Raw genomic sequence first — 20,970 nt, 5'->3', positions numbered from 1 at the left:
TGCATAGCTTCAAGCGAAATTTCTCACCAGGCCCTCGTACTTGGCGGGAGACACTATTGTTGAAACTTCCTGGCAGATTAAAACCGTGTGCCGGACCGAGACTCGAAAAAGGGACCTTTGCCTTCCGCGGGCAAGTGCTCTACCAGAGCACTTGCCCGCGACAGCCAAATTCCCGAGTTCGAGTCTCGGTCCGGCACACAGTTTTAATCTGCGATAAACTTTCATATCAGCGCACACTCCGCTGCAGAGTGAAAATCTCATTGTGGACACTATTGTTCTTGGTATCTTTATGTGTGGTCCCTGTGTGCTCAGAACTGAAAAGAAAGACGTAATGTGATCGACGGTCATACTAGAGACACTGCCCAACACACCTGTGCAACACTTCATCGGATTTTCACTGTGATATCCATTTCGCGACTCATCGTTCCTTACTTTCCAGATAACCCTCGTACTTTGCTTGCCCCCCGCCACAGTATCGGGGGACGTGTTGTTGGGGGGGGGGGGGGGGGTAGCCGCGCCGTCATGTGATGCGCATGTTGTCGTGAACAGTGCCAGGCACATTTCCGTGGGGTCATGTGTCAAAGTGACGAAGCATTACTATTCATCCACTCTCGAGTATTTAGGTCGCTGCTCAGCCCCTCGGTACCTAGTGATGTTCTGGGCTGTGGGATTCTGTAAGCCGGCCTCCAGCCTATGTTTCGTCTTCAATGCCTGCCGCTCCTGCTGCCCATCAGATGGAGTTGTTCCGTATTCACCGTGAGCAACATACGATGCTGGAGTTCCCAATGCCACTCCCGATGGCACTACTTTGCTGAAGCTGCATCTTGACTGGCCTCGCGGGCCGCGTCGCTCACTCCTTCACAGGAGACGACTGTCCAGTGCCCACAGATGACAGCCCCGCGGGACCGTGCCGCTACAGCGCATTAGTGCTCATCAATTGGCTGACCACGGGTCCACAGCCTCGTGGGATTGTATCACTACAGTACACTGGGTATACTTTGGCCTATTTCCTGATTGAAATGTGATCATCACGACTGTTTTTAACTTTTGTGAACATTATGGCAGTAAACATAGGGGCTTGATATATTTTATAAAATACAGAGGAAGTAATGGGAGCCGGCCGCTGTGGCCGAGCGGTTCTAGCCGCTTCAGCCCGGAACCGCGTTGCTGCTACGGTCGTAGGTTCGAATCCTGCCTCGGGCATGGATATGTGTGATGTCCTTAGGTTAGTAAGGTTTAAATAGTTCTAAGACTGATAACCTCAGATGCTAAGTCCCATAGTGCTTAGAGCCATTTGAACCACCTCTTTGAAGTAATGGGAAAAATTGTAGGAAGTCAAAGCTGGCATCGATCTAGGAATACACTGACACGCCCACTCCGCCGAAACTGTCAATTACCATTCCGTTAGTGGTCAATATTTCAAAAACAGAACTAAACTTTGACCATACAGAATTAAATACATTCATCTCCAGATTTCTTAAGTGTTTTATTAAGCCTCATGAAAGAAAAAAAATCCTCGTCTGGTACATAATCAAAATGTGATCCATCATCAAAATTATAAATATAATAAAAGGTACTACAATGAAGCACTATGCGTAACTCTAGATTTAACTGAGCGTAATACCTTCATAGGATTTGTCGACCTGGAAAAAGCGTTCGACAATATAAAATGGTGCAAGCTGTTCGAGATACTGAAAAAAGTAGGGGTAAGCTATAGGGAGAGACGGGTCATATACAATATGTACAACAACCAAGAGGGAATAATAAGAGTGGACGATCAAGAACGAAGTGCTCGTATTAAGAAGGGAGTAAGACAAGGCTGTAGCCTTTCGCCCCTACTCTTCAATCTGTACATCGAGGAAGCAATGATGGAAATAAAAGAAAGGTTCAGGAGTGTAATTAAAATACAAGGTGAAAGAATATCAATGATACGATTCGCTGATGACATTGCTATCCTGAGTGAAAGTGAAGAAGAATTAAATGATCTGCTGAACGGAATGAACAGTCTAATGAGTACACAGTATGGTTTGAGAGCAAATCGGAGAAAGACGAAGGTAATGAGAAGTAGTAGAAATGAGAACAGCGAGAAACTTAACATCAGGATTGATGATCACGAAGTCAATGAAGTTAAGGAATTCTGCTACCTAGGCAGTAAAATAACCAATGACGGACGGAGCAAGGAGGACATCAAAAGCAGACTCGCTATGGCAAAAAAGGCATTTCTGGCCAAGAGAAGTCTACTAATATCAAATACCGGACTTAATTTGAGGAAGAAATTTCTGAAGATGTACGTCTGGAGTACAGCATTCTATGGTAGTGAAACATGGACTGTGGGAAAACCGGAATAGAAGAGAATCGAAGCATTTGAGATGTGGTGCTATAGACGAATGTTGAAAATTAGGTGGACTGATAAGGTAAGGAATGAGGAGGTTCTACGCAGAATCGGAGAGGAAAGGAATATGTGGAAAACACTGATAAGGAGAAGGGACAGGATGGTAGGACATCTGCTAAGACATGAGGAAATGACTTCCATGGTACTAGAGGGAGCTGTAGAGGGCAAAAACTGTAGAGGAAGACAGAGATTGGAATACGTCAAGCAAATAATTGAGGACGTAGGTTGCAAGTGCTACTCTGAGATGAAGAGGTTGGCACAGGAAAGGAATTCGTGGCGGGCCGCATCGAACCAGTCAGTAGACTGATGACAATAAAAAACCCTTCAGTTCCATCCACCTTAAACCTAAATCCTCGTTTCCAAACATCCAGAGCAGTAGAACTAAGGTTACCTGTTCTTCATTTATCGAGTCCGTATCTGGCACTTCATATTAAATATCATATGTTATACTTGAATCACTTCCTGAACCACAATACCAAACAATTTGAGAAAAGTATGACTGACATTTGATTTTCTTAGCCGTAGGCATAATAACAATTACAAATGAGCCTTCGTCTACATATCGATTGTTAATAATTGTAAACGTTAAACATCTTCTGTCAGTGCTATTTGAAATCGACTGATTTTGCACTCTCAGATCACCACTCTGTTTCGTAAACAGTATAAGTCGCAACAGATTAGCCAGCTGTTGCGCAAGGAAGTCGGCGCTACATGTCGCCATCTAGCATATATTGATGGGGCTTTACCACCAAAAAATATATACTAAATACCCAACTGACAGCCAGCAGAGAGCTGTAAGACTTTCGGTACATGAACGGTCAAGGAAACCACGGCCGTCAAGGGATGCCCCGTTTACGGTACTCTTCCTCGGGTCCTCCCTGCTCATCGCCCACAACGACGTTATTGTGAGCGCCAGATAGGCATCGTCAAGAACTGACGTTTCGGTTATATTCAAGCTGTGTGGACATTCATCCCCAGGAACTGTACAGAGTACTAGTCTTAGTAAATTAATAGTTGTTGCTACACGTGTATTTTAATTGCTCTCTCTTGCACCACTCGGTTACTGAAAGAAAAGAATGTATGGACTATTGCATGAGTTTGAGATCTGACTGTAAAATGCATGATAGAGGCTACTTCCCAATGTACCACGTATTAGGTTTTCCTCCCGTTCCATTCAGAGATATGCGAGGACAAATGACTGCTTCAATGCTTCTGTGAGCTCTGTAGTTAGCCTATCTTGTCTGTACATTCCCACGTGATTGATACGCATGGGAGTGAGTAAATTACTAGATTTCTCACTTAACACTGATTCTCGAAATCTAATCTGTTTTCAAACGTTGCCAGATCAGGCTTTTTAGCAATCCCATGCCACTCTCATGTAAATCAAACGGCCCTTTGACACCATTCGTGCTGCTCTTCTTCGTAAACGGTAAATGTTCTCTGTTAGTGCTATTTGATATGGATCCCACACATCTGAGCAACATTCTAGTATGTATCACACAAGTGTTTTGTAATCCATACCTTTGAACATTTTCCAGTATATTGCCAAGCAACCTGTCTGTCATCTGCTTTGTCTACGATTGATTCTGTATGACAATTCCATTTCATATCCTCACAAATTGTTACACTCAGGTATTTATGTGACTTGACTGATTCCAGTTGTGACACATTGACGTTTTCATAAGACAGTATTTTTTTACGTTTCCGAAAGTGCACGGTTAGTGCAAACATATAGGCATGAAAAGCGGTGACATCATATTAATAAAACTTCATAATAATTTTATCAAGTGCAGAATGGAACCATGCACTTATCTGAAGACTTCTTCATAGCCATCACCTGGAAGTATCCACATACTTAAACAAGTGTCAGACTTCAAATGTCTAGGTAGTACTTTAGCTAACAAGAGAGATATCGACTGGAGTAAGTGTATTCATCCGTGTGGTACAATATTGTTATAGGGAAGAGAAGACACATTCAACAAAGGAAAGCATTGGCAGTGCAGTCCATTTACATGAAGTTGTTTTAGGCTGTAAAGAGATGCTCTTAGAAAGACATGGTGGCAATGAAGGTGTACGAAATCAACTGAGTTAACTCAAAAATGCTGGACTGACAATCTCACACACACAAAGTTTTCGAGATAAGAACTTTTTCTCTGTAACTCGCAAAATAATAAGTAAAAGGAATATTTATTTAGATAGGTAAAAGTAATAATAGTTACTTTTTCTGTGGAGCCACAAAAACAGTTCATTTTGTTGATGTGTTTAAACAATTGTTGTACAAATCAATTTAAACCAAATTTCTATCAAATATAGTTAGCTAGAAAGGTTCAAAGTTTTAGAGATGGATGCAACATGCTGAAATTCTGCTGCTGAACCTTATATCCCAACTCAAAGAACTGAGGAAAAGAGTTAATGGTATTTGCTCACCAACTGGTGATTAATATTCACTATCGATCAACGAGATAGAGTATACGCAGAGAGGCTATGGCACGTTATTTGGAGCTCCTCAATGCTACTTTTTCACCAGCTGATAATTAATCTCAATATTGATCAAAGAGAGTATACACAGAGAGACTGCGGCCCGTTATTTAATGCTCGTCGTGGTGGCACGCTATACTATTTGATGCCACGTCTTTGAATATATTCGGTGGTTGTTTTGAAAACGAAATAGTAGTGTGCCAACTTGTAAGATGAACTATTGTCGAATATCTTTTCGAAATCATGCCTAACGTTTGCTCAACATATGGATAACTTCTAGTGTCCGAATCCATTCGTTGGCTTTGAGCAATGACATCATACTTACGGGAAGGTCGCTACGTGTAGGCAACCTATGAAAGCAGTGGATCATACTCGTAAGCAAACAAATGTAGCATAGGATAAAATAACAATCACGTTCACGCAGTTATTTAATTAGTCATTAATTATATCGAAACGAACCTAAGATAACGAAAATACTAAGAATAAGAATTAAAAACAAATGTCCATGTCTAGTAAGAAGTATTCTCGAAATTTATGCGACTAGAAAAGCACAAAGGCCCTTTAAATTGCATTACAGTAAAGCGCATGGTGAATTCATACCGTTATAAAATAGGGCGAATTTTACTATTAATTACTGAATGTAACGGGAGAAGTGCAGTAAAGTGGGAGTTTTTTGCGGGAAGAAACCAAAATGTAACAGGAAAGCGGGAAAATTTGATGAATGACAACAAATACGAAATAATAGCATAAAACGTGAAGAAACCGTTACACGAAATTCTAAAAGAAAAGCCAACACATGACAAACGAATATTTGAAAAAAATAGAGAATATTGGAATAGATAACTAGAATTAAACAATGTGCGTAAATTCCTGTTACAGATTCCAACCGCTCCATGAGTCATATGTAAATTGTTTTTGAAGTTGTAAGCTCTGAAACGTAATAGCATTTCTTCATTTTTAATTGCTCCCTAAGACTACTGTGGTGTATAACAAAAATTGGGATCGGTAACTAGAACTGTCCTTCTATACAGCTTAAGTCTAGTTACAGATTCCAATATTAGTAACTTTTTTCCGTAGTTCAAAGAGCAATAATAAGTGCAGAAATCATATTAGCCTACATTTTAGTGAACACATGTGCTGAAAAAACGATCTGTAATGAATCATCGAATGGCTGGACTCGGTTACTAGAATTGACCCATATAGGAGGTCAATTCTGGTTACCGATTCCAACTTTTCGATGGTTCATAATTTTGGACATTTTTGCAGTAAATCTGTAGACTATGTTTTTGTAAGATATCTAGGTTTCTTATTGATATCAGAATTACTACGAAAAACTAATAAATATCGTAGGTACAACTTGTAAATTTTTCTGTTTTTCATAGTAATGAATTAGTAGAAATCCTATATCATTTTAGTGCAGACAAGAGTTATTAAAACGATCTAAATAGCGAATCGTATTTCTCAGACCCCTTCTTTTTGTCAATTCTTGTTACTTGTGTACTCGTCCCGTTAGGTTTATCAATTAGCATCGAAAATTAATGCTGATTCATAATATTATTACTTCGCCATGCGCTACACTGTACTGGATTTCTTATAGTCTAAATTACGGTAATATTTTATTTCAGACATGTATACTTCTCTTTTTCTGTTATTAATCATTTTCTTACCTTTAGTTCTTGACGGTATAATTTGTGGCTAATTAATTAATCACGTGAACGGTATTTATAATTTTATCGTATGCTACATTCGTTTGTTTAAGAATATGATCACTTGCTTTCAAACATTGCCTCTATGTAGCGGCTCTGCGTTAGGTATGACGTCATTGCTCAAAAGCCGACGAGTGGAATCGGACACTAGAATTGACCCCAACAGATAAATGCACGCACAAAAGCAATAAGACTATGAATTTATCTGATTTCAAGCTAGTAGGCCTACTGTTTAAAAATATTACCTGTTAGTGGTTTTGTACATTTGTGTTATACACCAGCACATGAGGAACTTACACGTGTTTAATTATTTTACTGAAGATTTCGTAATCTCCTTATGAACTATCGTGTACCATGGCCATTAGTTTTGGCTTCCGAAAACATGGTGTAGTGTTGTTCAGTGTTGCCTCTATACGTTACTCTATCTCGTTGCTATCGACAAATTCTGACATTGGTCTTCTTTATTTCTGTGGTGATGCTAGTAGTTTACTGCATACGGTGTGTTTGTTTGTGTGTGTGTGTGTGTGTGTGTGTGTGTGTGTGTGTGTGTATGTGTGTGTGTGCGTGCCACACTACGTTTCTTGGTCAGCGTAGTCTCGCTTTTCGAGGACTTAAATTTCCCTGCATTGCGCTCTCTCATTGCATTTGTGCCTTGAAAATGACGAGGTGTTGAACTATCGAAATATCGGCAGTTGTGGAAGACGTCACTCGCTTCCATCCCGGCAAGTTGTTTGAATAATCTGGTTTTCATTCAGTAACGTTCTTGGTTTTCAAGTTTTGAAGCGCTGACACAGCTATCTACAGTCTATGTACAGTGACCCTATGTCGTGGCTCAAAGAATTTCGCAGTTGTGACCACCAGTCTGCCATAAAGCGACATAAAGTTGTCAATAGGAAACGTATTTTAATCGTAGTAAGTAAATCGTATTTTTTCGAGAGATAGCAAGTATTTTTCACCATGGAGCTATTTTCATGCTTTTCAGTGCAACTGAAAATGCCTCGAATCGGCGATTCAAAAACCTAATTGTCCCCTTGTGAAAATACTCTCTCGTCGCAAATGCGTTAACACCGTAACAGTTTGTACGATGCATCACACATTATTGTTGCATATGCTTGCCACTTGTGTTAAAATAAACAACTGACCTGCCAGTTAGACGGACAGCGGCACACGAAGCCGTTATACTTGTCTTCACAGGTTCCGCCATTCCGGCAAGGGTTGCTGGCACATTCGTTCGTCGACAGGCTGTTCCGAAGCCTCGTGAGAGAAGACTCCAGCCGGGACACCTACAGCAAAATCAAAATTAAAATTAGATAATTATTTTCGAATTTTGATAAGACTTAGTACACATCGTCCAGTATTTCTCATATAACTCCAAAAGCTATGAACACATGCGTCTCAAACAATGAAATGCAGGCAGTAGAAAGGATCCAGTGTTTTGGACTACGGATATGAATAGAGAAAATAGTTTATTCTGCATATTTTCATTCACTCATGAGCTATGATATCATTTTCTGGGGAACACAACTTACAGGTTAAGTACTTTCAGAATACAGACGTGCAAAAGCATTGCATTGAATGTTGCTTCTAGAATACCTTGCAGAGATCTGTTGAAAAACTGGGTATTTTGACAACTATTTTACAATGTAAATACTTATTAAGGTTTTATGTCGTTACCAATATTTCTCTTTTCTCATAAAAGTACCGTAGTGAAAATGAATATATCTCTAGGACATAAAGCTACCTCTACAAAGACTTCAAAGGATTAACATTAATATAGAAAGATGTCTGCTACTTGGGTATACATGTATTCAGCAACCTACAAGAGCGTGAAGAAGCAAACATTTGCGATCAATGACTGTTGGGGCATTTGGCAAAATTTCATGTCATATGTAATGTAGATAATGTGTTTGGGTTTAAGATTGAATAAAAGAACTTTCTATTGGGCAATTCCTTCCGCTTCACTGGATAGTAACCTCATATAAAATTTTAAGTTTAACGTTTTAGATTATTATTTAATTTCGAATTAGCACTGTAATGCGCGGATAATGACAAAGACAACAAGAACATTCTTCAAGGAGCAGAGCAGAGGGCGCTAGATGCTTTCTTGCTAGATTTGGCAGCTAATATTTCCCGTAAAATGCATAATTCCCAAAAGTCTGTAAATTATGATGTGGCGCGTGCTAAGAAATAGGTGCGCCGACCGGAACAAGGGAAAAGAAGGTAGTTTTTAATGCAAAGATCATGTGCTATCGATGGTTAGCTTTGTCATCTTTTACGAAATTAGGCTTGTCACATTAGAAGAAAATGTAGGAAACCGCAGTGTGGGAGGTGTAAAAGAAATGGGCATTCAGAGCAGGAATGTCAGCATAGGTTTCCACACGTAAAGAGAAAGTTGTTACGCAGTTCGCACCCGGTTTTAAACGAGAAAAGGTATAGTGTAGCCACTGTGCAGCGTTCCTGTACACGTCAGCACAAGATGTCTGTCTGAGAAACCAATGGCAAAGGAATGTTTGAATGGCTGTGTAGGAGGAAAGGTGTGTAGATTTTTACAGGATGCAGGATTGCAGGTATCCGTAGCAGCTCAAGGTGTATTTGCTGTTAGGCGTTTTAACCGTTCCTATTGTAGACTAAGTGGTGTAGATGAAGGTAGTATTCATTCGTTCGGTTCGGCATTGGTGAACTTCCGAGTGGGAGGGGAATATCTTTTCCAACTGCGTGAAAGTACTTCCTTGAGTTATAAATAGCTGCGATGTCATACTTGGACTGGATTTTTTGAGTAAACATCACGGCAAAGTCGATTTGCAATGACGCAAGTGGACTTGGAACCAAAAATATTGTGACAGCTTCGCATGTGATACATGCTCTAGTATTTAACCAAAAAAACGCCATATCTGACTAGCAGAAGGCAGAAAAAGACACTTCACTGCATAATACTGGATTAAGCAAGCAGAAAACATTGAAAACGTGGAACCTGTAACAACAGTAAGTGCACAGCACCGTTACTCGGGCATGGCAACGTCCAGTAGGTTAACGCACAAGTGTTGATCAAATAAGCTACAAGCCAAAGTCAAAGAATAAGGTCAAAATGAAGATCAAAGAACAGGTTCCAAAATATGTGTATACTATAGTACAGTCACCGAGAGATACACATGCACTTTGTTTCCACTTTTTTTCTTGCCAGCGCTGTGAAGATGATCAATGATCGAAACCGGTTGTGAATAAATATTTATTGCTACAGAATAGTTGTATCATGCATTTCTACAAGTATATCACTGGTGTTGAAGGTCGCCTGAAACAAATATTTTCTTTACAAAATAGCTTCCCTAAGTCTACAAATTCTATAAACGTAGGTTTGCCTTTCCTTAACCTGCCTTCTAAGATAAGTCATAGAATCAGTAATGCCTCGCGTATTTCTACATTCCTCCTAAATCAAAACTGATCTTTAGAGCTGATTGACTTCTACAAAATTTTCGATTCTTCAGTAACCAATTCGTGTTAGTAGTTTCGAACCATGACTTATTAAACTGATAGTTCGCTAATTTTTACACCTGTCAGTAACTACTTTGTTTGGAATTGTAATTATTACATTCTTCTTGAAGTCTCATACATCTTGCACACCTATGGAAGAGTTTTGTCATGGGTGGCTTTTCTGAGGCTATCAGTAGTTCTGACGGAATGTCGTCTACCTCTGGGAGTCTGGTTTTGTCTTAAGTATTTCAGTGCTCTGTCAAATTCTTCTCGCAGTATCATATCTTCCATCTTATCTTCATCTACGTCCTCCTCCACTTCTATTACCTTCAAGTCAATCTCCGTTGTGTAGACCTCTGTATACTCCTCCCACCTTCCAGCGTTTCCTTCTTCGCTTCAGACTGGTTTTCCATCCGAGCTCGTGATATTCATAAAGTGCTTCTCTTTCTCCAACGTCCTCTTTAATTTTCCTGTATGCGGTATATATTTCCCCCCAATGAAAAATGCTTCTAAATCGTTACATTTTTTTTCTCTAGCCATTCCTGCTTAGCCAATTCGCTCTTCCTTTCAAACTCTTTTTTAGACGTTTGGACTCCCCTTCGTCTGCTTCATTTACAGTATTTTTATATTTTCTTCTTTCATCAGTTAAATTCATTGTCTCTTTTATTGTCCAAGGACACTTTACTATTTCATCTCTTAAAGCTCGCCTTCTATTGTATTCCATTACCTTGCCCTAGTCAACTGTTGCCTAATGCCCCCTCTGAAACTCTCAACAAACGCTGGTTCTTTCAACTTACTCAGGTCCCATCTCCTTAATTTCCTACCTTTTTACAGTTTCTTAACTTTTAATCAAGAGTTCGTAGCCAATAAATTGTGCTTAGAGTCCACATCTACCCTGTGAATGCCAGACGATATAAAATCTTGCTCCGAAATCTGTGTCTTACCGTTACGTAATCAGTCTCAAAGCTTCCCCTATCTGCAGGCCTCTTCCGCATATACAACTTACTTTCATGAATCTTAAACCAAATGTTAGAGATGATTAAATTATGCTCTATGTAAAATTCGTGGCTAGCTCTTTCATTCCTTTCTCTCAGTCCATATCCACCTGTCATTTTTCCTTCTTTTCCTTTCCTACTATTGAATTGCAGTCCTCCGCCACAACTAAATTTTCGCCTTCCTTAATTATATGAATTATTTCTTTTATTTCATCATACATTTCTTCGATCTCTTCATCATCTCCGGAGCTAGTTACATAGACTTGTATTACTGTGGTAGATATAGGCTTCGTGTCTAGCTTGGCTACGACAATGCGTTCACTGTGCTGTCCATAGGAGCTTATCAGTGTTCCTATTTTTTTATTCATTATTAAATCCAGTCCTTTACACCTATTTGTATTTGTAACCCTGTATTCACCTGACCAGAAGTCCTGTTCCTGCTACCATCGAACTTCACTAATTCCCACTATATCTAATTTCAACCTACCCATTTCCCTTTCCAAATTTTCTAAACTACTTGCCCGATTAAGGGATCAAACTTCCCTCCACCGATCCGTAGAACGCCAGTTTTCTTTCTCCTGATGACGTAATCCTCCTGGATACTCACCAACCGTAGATTCTAATGGTGGACTATTTCCTTCCGGAATATTTTATCATCATTTAACCATACAACAGAGCGTCATACCCTCGGGAAAAATTACGGCTGTAGCTTACCCTTGCTTTCAGCCGTTCGCTGTACCAGCACAGCAAGGCTGTTTCGATTAATGTTACGAGGCCATGTCAGTCCGTCATACAAACTGTTGCCCCTGCAACTACTGGAAAGGCTGCTGCTCCTCTTCAGGGAGCACACTTTTGTCTGGCGTGTCCACAGGTACCACTGCGTTTTGCTGAACCTGCTGTACGGCGGTCTGTATCGCTGAGGCATGCAAGGTCCATTGTTCGTGCGGGGAAGTACTGGGTAAATGCTCGAAAGTAGTAATACCTTTGACATAGCATAAAAGTATACCGTAATGTGTAATTTGCGGGATAAATATTCATAGAAGGTGGCATATAGGTGCCGAAGTCTTGTTGAAAAAGATAGAAAGATATTTTACGAAAAAAACTTTGAAAATTAAACAAAAGTAAAAGAAGATAGGCAGTACAATTCGTTACTCACCCTTCCAGTAAGGCTATTTACTCTGCGTCGCAGGGCGTTAACAGCAGTCTGCAAGAGAAAACGACTATCAGTTTGTACTTGTAAATTGTAACATATAGGTTCAAGATAAAAACCTGTCGCTTGTAAAAATCAAAGGAAATTATCTGTGAGACGTACAAGAAATGGCTGCACAAATGCTACAAAGGCTAGAAAACAGTGATTGCCGAAAGTCTGGCACACGGAATAAAATTTACGTATTTATTATGAGACTATAAGATTAATTTAACCGTTAAGGAGAATTGAAATTAATTGGTGGGGGAAGGAAGTGAAGGAAATTTTGTTCTCGAACATGGACTGAGGGAAATGAATGAAAGCGGAAAGCTCCTGGTAGATTTTTATACAGAGCTCAATATTCTCATTGCAAACACTCAGTTTCAGAAATGTAATAGAAGGTTGTATACGTGGAAAACCCCTGTAGATGTATGAAGTTTATATAATGGTAACAAAAAGATTCACGCAATTATAGCTTTTGGCCATTAAGGCCTTTGTCAGAAACAGACACAAAAACACACACAAATGCAACTTTCACGCACGTCTGCAGTCTCAGATAACTGAAATGACACTGCAAGCAGCAGGACCAGTGCATGATGGGAGTGGCGACTGGGTGGGGGTAAGGAGGAGGGTGGGGCAGGGAGGGGGAGGGATAGTATGGTGGGAGTGGCAGACTGTGAATGTGGGGAGGGGGAGGAAGTAGCTGAAAGGAGAGAAATAAAAAGAAATTAAAAGACTGGGTGTGGCAGTGAAACAACAGCTGTGTATGGGAACAGAGAGTATGTTGGATGAGTGAGGATAGTGACTAATGAAGGTTGAGACCAAGAGGGTTATGGAAACATAGGATGTATTACAGGGAAAGTTCCCACCTGCGCAATTCAGAAAAGCTGGTGTTGGTGGGAAGGATCCATATGACACAGGTTGTGAAGCAGTCATTGAGATGAGGGATATCATTGGCAGCGTGTTCAGCAACAGGGTGGTCCACTTGCTTTACGGCCACAGTTTGTCGGTGGCCATTCATGTGGACAGACAGCTTTTTGGTTGTCATGCCTACATAGAATGCAGCACAGTGTTTTCAGCTTAGCTTGTAACTCACATGACTTGTTTTACAGGTAGCCCCACCTTTGATGGTATAGATGACGTTAGTAATCGGACTGGAGTACGTGGTGGTAGGAGGATGTATGAGACAGGTTTTGCATCTAGGTCTATTAAAGGTGTATGAGCCATGAGGTAAAGGATTAGAAGCAGGGGTTGTGTAAGGAAGGACGAGTATATTGTGAAGGTCTGGTGGACGGCGGAATACCACCTTAGGAGGGATGGGAAGGATAGTTTGAAGGACATTTCTCATTTCAGGGCATGGCGAGAGGCAATCGTAACCCTGGCAGAGAATGTAATTCAATTGCTCCAGTCCTGGATGGTACTGAGTTATGAGGGTAATGCTCCTCTGTGGCCAGACTGTGGGAGATGGTGGGAGACTGGAAAGATAAGGCATGGGAGACTTGTTTTTGTACAAGGTTAGGAGAATAATTATGGTTAGTGAAATCTCCAGTGAGACCTTCGGTATATTTGACAGGGATGGCTCGTCACTGCAGATACAGTGGCCATGGGTGGCTAGGCTGTACGGAAAGGACTTCTTGTTACGGAATGGGTGGCAGCTCTCGAAGTGGACGTATTGCTGGTGGTTAGTAGGTTTAATATAGATGGAGGTACTGAAGTAGCCATCTCTGAGGCGGAGGTCAACATCTAAGAAGATGTTAGCAAAGATGTCATCGGTGAATCTGAACCAGGCGAGGGATTTAGAATTCTGGGTTTTTAGGAAGGATTCTTCTAGATGGCCCATGAATAGGTTGGCATAGGATGGCGCTATGTGGGTGCCCATAGCCATACCCCGGATTTGTTTGTAGGTAATGCCTTCAAAGGAGAAGTAATTTTGGGTGAGAATATAGTTAGTCATGGCGACTAGGAAGGTTGTTGGTTTGGAAGCCATACAGCGTCTGGAAAGGTAGTTTTCAATAGCAGTAAGGCCATGGGTATTAGGAACGTGGTGTACAGAGAGGCGGCATCAACAGTGACGAGCAGAGCACCATGTGGTAAAGGGGCAGTAACTGTGGAGAGTCGATGGAGGAAATGGCTGGTATCTTTTATACAGATGGATAGGTTCCAGGTAATAAGTTGAAGGTGTTGGTCTATGAGAGCAGAGATTCTCTCAGATGGGGCACAGTAAATGGCCACCATGGGTCGTCCTGGGTGGTTGGGTTTATAGACTTTAGGAAGCATGTAGAAGGTGGGGTGTGGGGCGTGGTAGGGGTAAGTAGAGAGATGGACTCTGGGGAGAGGTTTTGGGACGGGCCTAAGGATTTGAGTAGTGATTGGAGATCCTGATTGGTTACTGGAATGGGGTCAAAAAATGGTTCAAATGGCTCTGAGCACTATGGGACTTAAATTCTGAGGTCATCAGTTCCCTAGAAGTTAGAACTACTTAAACCTAACTAACCTAAGGACATCACACACATCCATGCCCGAGGCAGGATTCGTAACTGCGCCTAGAACCGCTCGGCCGGCTGGAATGGGGTCACTATGGCAAGGTCTGTAGGTGGAAGTATCTTACAGCTCATGGAGTCCTTCGGCCAGGTAATCCTTGCGATTCTTTTCAGCGGTGGTGGAGCCGGTGTCTGTAGGTATTTGTCTATTGCTGACAAAGGCCTTAACGTCCGAAAGCTATAATAATGTTAATCTTTTTGTTGTGCCTATCGCTACTCAGCATCTCCGCTATATGGTGAGTAGTAACTTTCCTTCTCTAATATTCTTATATTCCATCCTGGATTTTCCATTGTTTGATTATATAATGGTAAAATAGATATTTAGAAACTAGGTTCTAAACTGAAAAATTATTCCAGGGTCAGATGTAGAACTATAATTCATTGACTCTGAAATGCAAATTAAAGGTAAAGAAATTACAAAAAAGTAGCAAATTAAGGAGATGGAACCTAGATAAGTTGCAGGAAGGAAGGATGATTACAGTTGAGCGTCCCGTCGACAACGAGGTCATTGCGGACGAAAAAGAAGGTCGCATTACGTAAGGATGGGAAAGGAAACCGTCTGTGCGCATTTTTACAGGAACCATAACAGTATTTGCACACAGAAAACCTAAATCAGGATGGCTGGATGTGTGTTTGACCAGTTTGCTGGAAACTGCAGCAGATCACTCGGTTGCGATAAGACGAAAAAAGCAGACATTGAGAACTTCAGAGGTGACATTAGACTACGGTTGCCTGAGATAAGGCAAAGAATAGCAATATACGATAAGTTGATGGCTTCGAAGGGTGAAATATTGTACACAGAAGATTAAAAAGTAGGAAAAAGACTAGATTAAACTGAAGTACATTGCAATATGGAAATGTGATCCAGTGCCTCAAGAATGGACTACGAAAATCTTAATTCCCATATTGCCCGGATAGTATGAGGCTATGTGGAATAAACATCCCCTTCCGCAGCCAAGCGAAGATTTTAGAGATGAGAACTGACTCGAGATTAATGTGAAGGCCTCACATAATGATATTTCTTCTAAGATATAAACAAAGATGAATGCACTGAGATGTATAGCCGGCACATCATGGGAGCTCACACGATAACTCTGCCGACCTTGTATAGCACTCTCGTGAAATCTCTCTTGGATTATGGATGCATATTATACTATGATGGGCCAACAAATTTGTAGCCAAACTGGACAGAAGTCAGTATCGCTTTATTCTAATGTGCACTGAAGTCAAGCTATCCACACCTACGAGTGCTCTCCTCGTTGAGGCAGGCGAACCACCAGTGAGTATTAGAACATTAAAACTTGCTAATAAATTCATTCTGAAGCGAATCTGACAGATCTCACAATATAAAGATTCTCCAAAACCGTAGACCGAAATCAACGTTTAACTCAGTACCACCTTCCAAATTTGACGAGGATTTATAAGGATGAATCGAAGACCATCGGTGGTGACAAAGTACGTTGCGCCATATAGAACCCTGCAGAAAATTGTTAAACCCTTTATTCCGGACGTAAGAAGGAAACAATCTACTAGGCGGAAGCCATCGCAATTAGGGAAGCAGTAAAACACGGCAGATCTTGCGCACAAAGCAGTTCGCTGATGTTAACCGAGGCCACAAGCGTGCTAAAGAGCCTCAAAAAATCAAAATGGAACAAAAGTGTCTCGACTATAGTTATAGACATTATTAAAGAAGTGGCGACAAATAACCAAGAAAGACCACTAAATAGTTTCTCGTGGATTCCAGGGCACAGTGATATCTATCATATTGAAATAGTAGACAGCTTAGTGAAGCAAGCAATGGACTTAGGCGAAATACCGAGCTTAATCACTGAAATAGCGAGAAACGGCTGGCAGGCGAAACGAGATCCGACCAAGATTTCGAAAGGAGTGCATTGTGCCCAGCTGTAACCTAGTAGAGCATTATCTCCTTGGAGCACCGATAGGAATAGAAGCAGACTATTCGTAACAATGCACTTACATGATGACAAATTTCCAACCCATCTGTTCGAAGCAGGATCGAAGGAACCTCCTTTATGTGATTTATGCAATGAAGAAGAAGGAGTTGAACCATCCACTATTCCCGTGTACCAGATCAAGACACGACAAAAATCATTTATCAGCTCACTGGTTAACGCAGACGCTCCCCTATCAACATCATCTTCAGCGCTGCTGTGAACGCAGGAGAATAAACTGTTACTGAATGTGGCGTCCAACCGTCTCCTAACTATATAGATATGCCGTGTAGGCGATAATGTGGATGTTTTGTATGATGTTACGCTTTTTGTTATGGTGTAACCACTTTATGAGTAGTTTCTGGTGATGTCATATAGCAATAATTTATTCATAGAATACTTCAGTTTTTTGTAAATGGCAATTAACGAAGTGCGTGGTAGAATAAGCATTAAGAATGGTGGTATGTAAATGTGATGGGTGCCTGTATGGCGGTAGCCAAATGACAATAAAAGAATATTGAAATAAAAGAACATTGAATAATATATAACACATTAAACTTAATTGCTGAACGAAGTAACTATAAAAATACAACAAATCAATCGAGGAAAATGTAAGGCAGGCGCCTAAAACATGCAAAATACCAAAGCAAGTATGGCTCACAGAGATCTGAATATGTCCGCAGCTTGTGGTCGTGCGGTAGCGTTCTCGTTTCCCGCGCCCGGGTTCCGCGGTTCGATTCCCGGCGGGGTCAGGGATTTTCTCTGCATCGTGATGACTGGGTGTTGCGTGATGTCCTTAGGTTAGTTAGGTTAAAATAGTTTTAAGTTCCAGGAGACTGATGACCATAGATGTTACGTCCCATAGTGCGCAGAGCCATTTGAACAATTTTTGAATTGAAAATCCCTAGAAACGTGCATGATTATAGAAAAGATAGATGCTACACTACTGGCCATTAAAATTGCTGCACCAAGAAGAAATGCAGATGATAAACGGGTATTCATTGGACAAATATATTATACTAAAACTGACATGTGATTACATTTTCACGCAATTTGGGTGCATAGATCCTGAGAAATCAGTACCCAGAATAACCACCTCAACACAATACCACAGTTCTTCAAGAGTAGTGACTGACGTATTGTGACGAGCCAGTTGCTCGGCCAGCACTGAACAGACGTTTTCAATTGGTGAGAGATCTGGAGAATGTGCTGGCCAGGGCAGCAGTCGAACATTTTCTGTATCCAGAAAGGCCCGTACACGACCTGCAACATGCGATTGTGCATTATCCTGATGAAATGTAGGGTTTCGCAGGGATCGAATGAAGGGTAGAGCCACGGGTCGTAACACATCTGAAATGTGGCGTCCACTGTTCAAAGTACCGTCACTGCGAACAAGAGGTGACCGAGACGTGTAACCAATGACACCCCATACCATCACGCCGGGTGATACGCCAGTATGGTGATGACGAATACACGCTTCCAATGTGCGTTCACCGCGATGTCACCAAACATCGATGCGATCATCATGATGCTGTAAACAGAACCTGGATTCATCCGAAAAAATGACGTTTTGCCATTCGTGCACATAGATTCGTCGTTGAGTACACCATCGCAGGCGCTCCTGTTTGTGATACAACGTCATGGGTAACCGCAGCCATGGTCTCCGAGCTGATAGTCCATGCTGCTGCAAACATCGTCGAACTGTTCGCGCAGATGGTTGTTGTCTTGCAAACGTCCCCATCTGTTGACTCAGGGATCGAGACGTGACTGCACGATCCGTTACAGCCATGCGGATAAGATGCCTGTCATCTCGTCTGCTATTGGTACGAGGCCGTTGGGATCCAACACGGCGTTCCGTATTACCCTCCTGAACCCACCGATTCCATATTCTGCTAACAGTCATTGGATCTCGACCAACGCGAGCAGCAATGTCGCGATACGATAAACCGCAATCGAGATAGGCTACAATCTGACCTTTATCAAAGTCTGAAACGTGATGGTACGCATTTCTCCTCCTTACACGAGGCATCACAACAACGTTTCACCAGGCGACGCCGGTCAACTGCTGTTTGCGTATGAGAAATCGGTTGGAAACTTTCCTTACGTCAGCACGTTGTAGCGGTCGCCACCGGCGCCAACGTTGTGTGACTGCTCTGAAAAGTTAATCATTTGCATATAACAACAGCTTCTTCCTGTCGGTTAAATTTCGCGTCTGTAGCATGTCATCGTCCTGGTGTAGCAATTTTAATGGCCAGTAGTGCACTTATAGGAAATGTTGAAAAAAGAAACTAACAAGTTTAATTCTTTTTTATAATTTGTTACATGTGTCGTTTACCAGTGAAATGACACTGTTGAAAGCATTACATGTACCAAAGAGCATACGAACATCGAAATGACTTATATCCTGTATGTAAGGCAAAGTTGATGCCATCGGCAGAGCTACTGCTTAATTGTCTTCAGAACAGATGCTTTTGAGAAGCACTTCAGAGAGGAGCCATCCGGTATAATACTCTCAAAGGCGAAAAAAAAACCAGACTCAGAGGATTTATTCGAATGGAAAGGAAATTGGTAGATTTGATACATGTGCAGACAAACAAATGATTACAATTTCAGAAAAATTGGATGATTTGTTCAAGAGAAAGAGCTTCACAGACGGAGTTAGCCAATTATTCGTTGGTGCACGTCTGACTCTTATGCAAGCGTTTCTTCGGCTGGCATTAATTGATAGAGTTGTTGGATGTCCTGCGAGATATCGCTGGTCACCGGGGCTCAGTTCGGAGCGAGACTCAGCACTGAAGACAAATAGACTTCACTCAATGATATTCGAGGCAGAAAACGTGTCTGGAGATGCCCCGGATGGCGGTGGGATACCAACTTCTACCGCTCTCCCCATGGCCGGAGAGCCCGGACTGATGGTCTGGGGTGTCATGTCTTTTCATAGCAGACACCATTTGGTTGTCATGCGCCGCACCCTTACAGTACAGCGGCAAGTCGACGACATTCTATGCTCAATTTTGTTGCCTTTCATATCACCTCATCCAGGGCTTACATTTCAGCAAGATAACGCCTACCCACCCACGGCGAGAGTTCCTACTGCCTGTCTTCGTACTTGCCAAACCATACCTTGGCTAGCAACGTCGCCGGACCTCTCCCCAACTGAGATCTTTTGGAACATTATGGGCAGGGCCCTCCAACCAGCTCGTGATCTTGACGATCTAACGCGCCATTTGGACAGAATTTAGCACGCTATCCGCCAGGAGGGCGTCCAACAACCCTCTTAATCAATTCCAAGCTGAATAACTGCTTGCGTAAGGGCCAGAGGTGCAGCAACGCGTTACTGACTTGCTCAGTTTGTGAAGCTCTTTCTCCTGAATAAATTATTCCATTTTTCCTGAAACTGTAATCACTTGTTTGTCGGTACATGTGAATCATATCTACCGGTTTCCGTATCATTCGGATAATGAGTCTTTTTTTCTTAGAGTGAATAGTAATATTCTGTTAAATCTCAGTATATGCAATCTTTGTAACATAGGCGTAAGGGAGCTTCTACAGCTTCCTACGACAAAGAGATACTGAGGTTCAAATGCCTTTAAGTCGACAGCTGTGTCGATGGTTTCTATTAACAAGGTATAACAATCTTTGGTTGATGCGTGGCAGTTGACTTTCGTTGGTCAGCGGATGGAGCTCTGTGAAAGGTTAAAGCGTCACCAGTAATTACGATCGTTATTTCATAGCATTTATAATGGAGGGTCATATATGTTTGGCAATGTATTTCTGCAGCTTGCATATTTTTAAAGTGCCTAATGGCATTATACCTTTATCGTACGCAATATTACATGCGTTACATGCAGGTTAACATCTGAAATAATGCGAAGTAGTGATTGCCGTTTTCCTTGTTAAAGAACTTGATAATGGGATCATGCTTTCCCGAGACGTTTCCAAGTTAAATAAATTACACATTTGGACAATTGGGAGGGTCATAATTTCGTTCTTGCTAGACAACATATAGCACGCTATTTGTGGGCACGTGTCGCCTAGTATAGCCTCGCTGGTACTGTTACAGGAGAGAGGCACTTACCGTACTGGCAGCGGTCGCGTTCCCTCTCTCGAGCATGGCCACGCGTCTGAGAAGTCCATTCGGCCCGTTAATGGCGTCATCCAGTTGTGACAGAAGGGATGAGCCGTCCGGAGCACCAGGCCTGCGGCTGCTGCTGCCGTTTACTGCCTGCAATCCAAAAAGAGGATAGCAAACC

At 41.6% G+C, this 20,970-nt stretch overlaps 1 protein-coding gene across 1 annotated transcript in view; it reads right to left on the bottom strand.

Moving 5' to 3' along the window:
• Window positions 1-20,970, bottom strand: part of LOC126285435 (cubilin-like) — a 780,558-nt gene that overhangs the window by 719,304 nt on the left and 40,284 nt on the right. Inside the window, exons 4-6 of the mRNA XM_049984824.1 lie at window positions 20,796-20,942; window positions 12,196-12,243; window positions 7,719-7,859 (exon numbers count right to left, since the gene is read on the bottom strand). Coding sequence (XP_049840781.1) covers window positions 7,719-7,859; window positions 12,196-12,243; window positions 20,796-20,942 — 336 coding nt within the window. The remainder of the gene's footprint in view (window positions 1-7,718; window positions 7,860-12,195; window positions 12,244-20,795; window positions 20,943-20,970) is intronic.

Source organism: Schistocerca gregaria, chromosome 8 (genome assembly GCF_023897955.1).
Source record: "Schistocerca gregaria isolate iqSchGreg1 chromosome 8, iqSchGreg1.2, whole genome shotgun sequence".
Lineage (NCBI taxonomy): Eukaryota > Metazoa > Arthropoda > Insecta > Orthoptera > Acrididae > Schistocerca > Schistocerca gregaria.
Note: the sequence above shows the minus strand (reverse complement) of the source record. Positions and strands in the feature narration are given on the sequence as shown.